Below are 7799 nucleotides of genomic sequence, written 5' to 3'. Positions count from 1 at the left end.
TTATTGGATGAGAACGCCCAAAATCCAATTAATGTTTGGCGGGAAATACAATTTCGCGCCATATACCGGGAAACTATCCACGTACTGTTGTTATTGTACACTTCAATGCCCAAAGGTTTATAGAAATCTACTTGCTATAAGTCATCCTAATTCATCGGGCATCGTACTCGATTTTACTACTGAACCACCACAGGTTTGTAAACATAGTATTTTTAACTTTATATTACCGATTATTAATTCAATAACATGCTTCAATTTTAGCTGTGGAAAGGTAATACATTTTAGAAGCTGTCGATTTGATAGGTTGTGGGTAGTTCAAAGACCTGCTAGCTTTATAAAAGTGTATCGTTTAGATTTGAAATATTCTGCTAGAATATGTACATTTGGCATTAGTGTACAAGTTGCAATTCGTCTTTTTGCTATTGTCGTTTCGTAGCTGATGTTGAATGAAGGGCAGTTTGTATGTGTTGTTGAATTCAGTCAACAATATATTTGCGTCGGGTCTGGAACAAAACCTTTTATAGCTCGAAAAAATTGGATAATGACAACGCCAGACATGCCGCGGATTATAGGGATGCCAAACTACCGTCGCCCTATTGTTTAATTAACTGAAATAGAATGCTGCCTAAATCAGTTTTATCATTCGAAGCTTGGTACGAAACCATAAATTACCATTTCATTAATAGGCTTTGCCAGGTGTCACTCTTCACATGCATAAAGGCTTTTTAGGTAAATATTTTAATACTAGTTTATCATTCCACCTGTTGTATTGGGTCGATAATTAACAGTTTGTAGTGCCGCCTTCTCTTCCATTGCTGGAACACCATGCACTACTCATCGATACATCAAGATAAGCTTTGTAATAAAAGCTAAGTTGTCTTGGTTGAGCTCTCTGTCGTTTTCTCATTTTAAACATTGCTGAGTGTTTCATTTAGATGGTAATGATGTGTTTTGATGTTTTTTCGCAACACCTGGCAGATAAAACTAAATTTCTGCAATGTAATTAGCACGTTTCTCTTTTGAAACAGTTAATTGACTATTGCTTGCACTACCTTGAATTTTTATGTCATTTGCAGTCAAACAAATTTGAAATTTGCATGAATCTTATGATAAATTAAATTTGACTTTTTTTTAAACAATAAAGTTGCTAAAAACCAGTTTTTCAATTTTTCGGAACTTCAAAATATTCAATTCTTACAGATTATCTCCTGTGCATTGTAACTGTAGACATAAATATACATGCTTTCTATTTTGAAGATATTTGAAAGTAAGTTCTATTGTATATTTAAATTGGCAGGTGTGACTCAGGCTAGAATGTCTGGTTCTGTCTCAGCTGATGTACTCCGTCAGACACCATGTACACGCCGACGGTCTCACAAGACTCAGCCCAACATTCTAAGCAGGTCGAGTCGCACTACAACCCCAGGAGTCGCGTCTGCTGTAATAAAAATGGAGCCTTCTAGTGAAATAGAGCGTGTTGATGTTGGCGGTCCGTATTCAAATCCATTTACTCCGCATGGGCCGACAAATAGATGCAACTATTCGACTGTTAGATCAGATCTCATGCTTGATACAACTCCTCAGGTAGAAAAATGTTTGTTTAGTTGCTGTTAAGTATAAATTTTTAATTTTGAAGTTATGACTAAAGTTAATCTTTACGGTATTGTGTTAAAACAGGTTAAACGAAAGCTCGAGTTGGAACCAAGGACACCGGTGCTAACATGTGGTACTCCAACACTCCTCACGCCTCCCAGTACAGGAAGAAAACGCAAATCTGTGTATGACACCTCCCTTGGTAGGAGTTGCTCATGGTTTTATGTTTTGCCCAGTTAGGCTACATTTCCATATTACTTATGTCGGCATTTTAACCTAGTTTTATCCACAATACAATTTAGAAAAGTTATTCCTTCAATGTCGAGCAGATCTAATCTGTGATAATGTATTTATTTGTCTGTTAGTAATCATTGCTAGTAATCATTGGCCTCAACTATTGTTACTCGGCGCGGGAAATGTTGTGCTTGAACTCGTTTGCTTTGTTAGCAAATAATGTGTGCCGAGTTCAGTTGAAACTTTTATTGATGGACTGTCATTTGTATTGCAAAATCAATGCATTGGGCTGGGCGCAGGCGTTTCTGTTTAACTAAGGCCAATGAATGGGTTGATTGTTTGTTTAGGCAACATCAGATCTCCTATGGACAGAAACAGATATGACACTTCTCTTGGTCTTCTCACTAAAAAGTTTGTTGAGCTTCTAAAGTCTGCGGAGGATGGGGTGAGGATTAACTAGGTCATCACTTCAATGTTTCCATTTTCTCGCTCTACTGACCACTTGCTTATTTACAAAATCATTTTATTTTGTAGATTTTAGACTTGAATGTCGCTGCTGAGTCATTAGATGTACAGAAAAGACGTATATATGACATTACAAATGTTCTTGAAGGAATCAACCTCATACGGAAAAAGTCTAAAAACAATATACAATGGAGGTTAGTAGCCAGGAAGTTGCTATTGCAAATGTTTTTGCGGATGTATGCTAGATTATACTCAGTCATTACTATGGCCACAACTCCAGTTTACAATTGTATTATGTTGATTTCTGTATGGATTCTTTGGTATGTGTGTACAAGTTTATCACATGGATGTATTGAGTTATAAAAATATGTAGCTGTTAAAATTAAGTTAGCATATTATCATTTCGTTTGCTTTCAATCAGAGTTACGTGCTTATAAGCAGGAATAAGGTTGATACAAGGCATTATTTTTTTTCAGAGGGTCTTGGTTCAGTGGTGAATCCAGTGGCGTTCGTTTGGACTCGAAAGCTAATGCTAAACTTGACATTCGGACAGGTAGATGTCTGTTTATCTTATGTCTCAGTATGTTCGCTGATTTCTTAATCTTACATACATAATTCCTTGGAGGTTAATTTTTTAGGGATTGCCCTCTGCTCTGTCCAGCATGCTATTCTCTACTGCATGAGCTAAGCAATACATGAAATGCAAATACATCGTCCTGACGGGGGGGGGGGGGGGGGGGGTGGGGAACGAGATGTGTTAATGATTGGGAGCCTTTCAACAGCTAATGAGACTTTTTTATGTAACGTGTTATCAAGAAAACTTGGCTACCCTAATGTTATTTGTGGAATAATATTTCTATATTTACTATATTTGGCAAAATCTACTTAAGTTTGTAATTTCGAATGCTCTTCAATTGCCATCAGTTGCAGATACATGGAAAATCACTGTGTGACTCGTACTTGCCTGGATACAGTTGGATTATTGCAAGCGCTGCAACCTAAATGACAAAAACATTATGTTAGAACATTACTGGAGCAGTGGATCTTTAGTTTTCAATAATGTTAAAAAGACATTAGGATGCAATGAATTATAGGTGCGCCTACACATTTTATTTTCTGAATTCTTTGAATTACAGTTAGGAATTGACCTACATAGGCAGAATCATCCTGTTTAAACACCAATTTATTTACATGGGTTTTATTGACACGAGTTTTTTCAATCGCTAGATATTATACCATCATGGTTTATATTAGCTTTCTCCCACAATTGCCATTTACAAGCTTTCAATTGTCATAATTTTCTCTGATGGTTCGTTGACCTCTTCTAATCGAACATTTTGCAAATTCGCAGAAGTTGCTGCTCTTGAAAACGAGGAGAATAGACTAGACAAGCTTATAGAAAGTTCAACCCTTCAACTCAAACATCTTACGGAAAGTTCCGAAACAAATAAGCTCGCCTATGTGACCTATCATGACATTAAAAAGGTGGAGCCGTTTGGCAAAGACACTGTAATAGCCATTAAAGCTCCTGCGGAAACAAGGCTTGAGGTTCCTGATTCTCGAGAGGTTTGTAACATCGCCTTTGCAAGTGCGTCAACTCATAATGTAGTATGTTTTGACAAGATTCTTACGATGTTAAATGGCATTTTTTAATATTCGTGTTGAAGGGTTATCCAACTTTTATGATTTTAAATTAGACTTTTATACTATTGGCTAACGTGTTAAGATGCTGTAACCCTGGGGTCGGCAACTTATGGTACACGTGGCATGGCACGCTGAAGTATCGAATTTCTTAGGGTCGCAACAAGCTCGTCTTTGTCTACTATTAGTGTTTTGTCAGTTTTTTGTATTTGTCCCCCTTGCGCTATCATCATCATCAAACAAACCTCTTGTACCAGCAACGTGTTTGAATTCTTCTAATGAGGCTTTCCACATAACTGATACAAAGGACAACATCGTCTGAGACCAATTTTTCTGGTCTCTCTGAAATTCATTGCGGTGGTTATCAGAATACAAATCTGATGTCGATAATCGTCAGAATGTTTTTAATGAGTTTCTGTCTACTTAAAATGACCCATGTCTCATTCACCGTTCTTACTAGAGCTGCACAATGATCGCGTTAATTAAGTGATTAACGTGATCAATACAAATACAGGATTAACTGAGTTGAGCCAATTAATCTTCAAATAAAATGCAACCGGATGGATCATGATGTGGTTCTTTTGTATTGTTTAATATATTGTAAAGATTTTGCCGGTCTTTACTCAGGCACGATCTAGATTGTAATAAAGGTTGCATAAATTGTAAGAGAAGTGAGTATGGTTTTTGTTTATTTTATTCCGAAAGAATTTCCATTAGTCGTGGAACTGCGACTACTCCGTTCTCCTAGTGAGAGCATTCCCTATATATACATATATTTTCCCCTGACGGTATAATGGAACGGGTAGGAAACCGTATAAGAATAAATGATTAATAGAGTCGCTAACACGTTGACCTAATTACGGCCAAGCTAACGAAATATTAGCGATGAGACACATAATAAAGACAAACACAATATGTAAAATATGTATATATAAAAGTAATTATATGCAAGTAAAACACATAATAAAGACAAACACAATATGCAAAATATATACAAGAGTAATTATATGTAAAACATTAGTATATAAAACATCAGAAATAGATTTATGACTCGGTGTCTGCCTAAATATAACATTATCATAGCAGGTTACCACCATTTAATTTACTAACAAACAAATATTATGACAAGCAACACTTTTTAACCAAATAGATACAATTACTTTGCGCTCAACTATGAGAACTCTAAGTGGGTCACTAACATAAAACTTGTTTATACAACGAAAAAAGTGCCATGCCGATCTAGCTGTTAGCTGACGCATTGTTAGTTGTTGTTACATTGTAACTTATGTACATAACATGTACTCCTGTTAACAATAATTGTCTCAAATATAATTAATTTATATGTAGCTGTATTATGTGTTTTCAAATATGCAGGTTTTTGCTAGATTAATTTTAAGATTAATCAAAGATTAACTGGTTCAGACCAGTTAGTAATCGCGATTAACTTTTATAATCGTTGTGCAGCTCTAGTTTTAACCAATGTTCAATGTGTAGTCAAAAGTAATGTTCTCTTTTATTACCTCACTTTCAATTTAAAATACCCATTTTCACTTCACGAAACCTGCTTAAACCATTTTAAACACTTACAAACATGCAATATGGAGTTGTCTTATACCAGGAAATGGATGACAACTATGATTTGTCATTTACATAACGTCCGCACATTGAATAATTTGGCCCCCAAGTGGGCACATATTTAGCAACAGGCTGTAAACACCTGCTGTAACCTTTAAATCATTTTGAAGCAATAATTTATCTGCTGTTTGCATCAGTAAACCATTGCTTCACTAACCCGTAAGCACACTAGTTTCAGGAAGCTGGAAGGTCACTAAATAACTCTTTTCTGTGATTGGTCATACGTATATCAAATGAAGTTTTAAATGTTCATTTATAAAGTTTATGCTTGTGGCATGTAATATCACTATCCGATTGAATGTCATTCCAGAAAATGCAAATCTGGCTAAAAAGCAAGAACGGACCGATTGAAGTTTTTCTTTGTCCTGAAAAGGCGAGTCCTCAAGCTCCTGTCTGCAAATCCGAACCGGTTGATGAAGACACCAGTTTCACGACATCAGAAGACAGCCAGGACAGTTTTAAAAGTGAGTTATGCCCTACACATGCTCGTATTATGGAATTATCTCATCTATCATTGTTTCATTGAAGCAGCCAACTGAACTTCACGCACTTAAGCATTAACACTTTGAAGCATAGTCATTCCCACCAGCAGTTTCCCTGATCCTGGACTCTAGTAACAACACGCCATCGACTGTGAAAGCACTGCGAGTTGCACATTTACTTTGGAACTAGATATTATTTTGAAGCTGTAAGCTTCTCGAATTTGGTGAACAAAAAAATCAAGTCAGATGGATAGAATAGCGGCACTCCAAAAAGTGATGTTTTAGAGGCAACTGGTAAAACTTGATAGTTGCGATGCGCTGAGTCTGAAGGAGGGTGTATTTCTTAAGAATAGAAAAACAACTAGTTTTAGTGTAAAACTCATTTTGCTTTGATCTTAATCTATTAATCTTAATCTATTAATTAACTTTCTTTACGAAAAATTTTAATCAGTGTCACTAGAAACTGATGTCAAGTCACAAGTCATTTTTCATTTCTTGGTCAGTTGAAAATGCCCTCAGTATTTCAACGATATCTCTCGAATTAGCAGTTCCATCGAGTTGAAACCTAAATACTTATCAAAGATAACTCTGCCAAAATTTCATAATCTTAGTCAAACTGGAATCAGAGCGAAACTGGGAAATAGAGTTTTCTTGGGCACAAGATTAAGTGAAAAAACATCCGAGTCATCTCGGGCCTTAGTAAAGGAATCACCTAGTGTTGCTATTTAGTCAACGCTGCATTTTCGTTTAGTACAGGTGAGGCAACTATTATCAAACCTATGACAGAGTAGGTGGTGCTGCCAATGTGTTGTCGCTTGAGTTATCTGGCCATTCCTTCAAATTGTTTCGTTAGTAACTCTCATATGCGGTTCAAACTCACAGTTAATTTATATATATTTTAATCAAAGATACTTCTTGACAAAGTGGTTGGTTCTAGCAACGATTGAAAAATGCACTTTTTGTTGTCCATTTTTGTTTAAAAAACATAAATGGCTGATCTAGGAATTCCTAAGTTGTCTGTATTTCTCCATCTTATCATGTCGAAGCATGTTTTGCACGTTTCATATGATTTTGTCCTCAATCATAAGCATTGACATAGAGACACTGTCTGTGATTCAAGTCGTTAAAGGTCAATTAGAGTGGTGCGTCGAATTTTAACAAATTACGAGTTGAAATAACAATTTTTGTTCGGATTGAAACACATATCTTAATTCAGCGAGTTGTGTCATTGACACAAGACTGTTGCGCCCTCTAAAGTTAATTTTGGCGGCCATCAATGCAAAAAAAATAGATGTCTTGAAGATAATATTGTGAAGTGGTATGAATCGACTAGCCAATAATGCAATTTTAGCAAGGTCGATCTCGTAGGCAGGTCATTTAGACTGACCTGTCGATAACAATATGAAATCAGTTTTTAATAAGATGATAACAACCATGAAATTAATCCTTTCTACATTTAGGCATACCATCGCTGAGACATGCATTTCTTGAGGATCAAGACATTTCTTGTGAGCCTTCAGGGCCACTTGGACTACAAACTATAGACCAACAACCTGCTCTGTCTCTTGATCCACCACTCCATGACAACGAGTACCTTTATACAATGGAAAGTACGGAGGGTATAACCGATTTATTTGATGTTACGCCTTTTAATCTTTAGAACTATTTATATTATTATGCTTCATAATTTAATTAAATATTCTGTAAAGTTGAACGCTACCACTATTTTTTCGAGTAAATATTTTATTG

The 7799-nt window shown here is 36.0% G+C and overlaps 1 protein-coding gene across 1 annotated transcript; it reads left to right on the top strand.

Moving 5' to 3' along the window:
• Positions 1-100: 100 nt before the first annotated feature.
• LOC137397385 (transcription factor E2F3-like) lies at positions 101-7763 on the top strand. The gene is made up of 9 exons (XM_068083677.1): positions 101-193; positions 1298-1584; positions 1678-1795; positions 2175-2272; positions 2362-2486; positions 2769-2845; positions 3644-3858; positions 5879-6032; positions 7511-7763. Exons 2-9 carry the CDS (start codon positions 1315-1317, stop codon positions 7708-7710), a joined length of 1257 nt encoding a protein of 418 aa, XP_067939778.1. The 5' UTR covers positions 101-193; positions 1298-1314; the 3' UTR covers positions 7711-7763.
• The last annotated feature ends 36 nt before the right edge of the window (positions 7764-7799 follow it).

This window comes from Watersipora subatra, chromosome 1 (assembly GCF_963576615.1).
Source record: "Watersipora subatra chromosome 1, tzWatSuba1.1, whole genome shotgun sequence".
Taxonomy (NCBI): domain Eukaryota; kingdom Metazoa; phylum Bryozoa; class Gymnolaemata; order Cheilostomatida; family Watersiporidae; genus Watersipora; species Watersipora subatra.
This window is presented reverse-complemented; position numbering and strand designations above follow the sequence as displayed.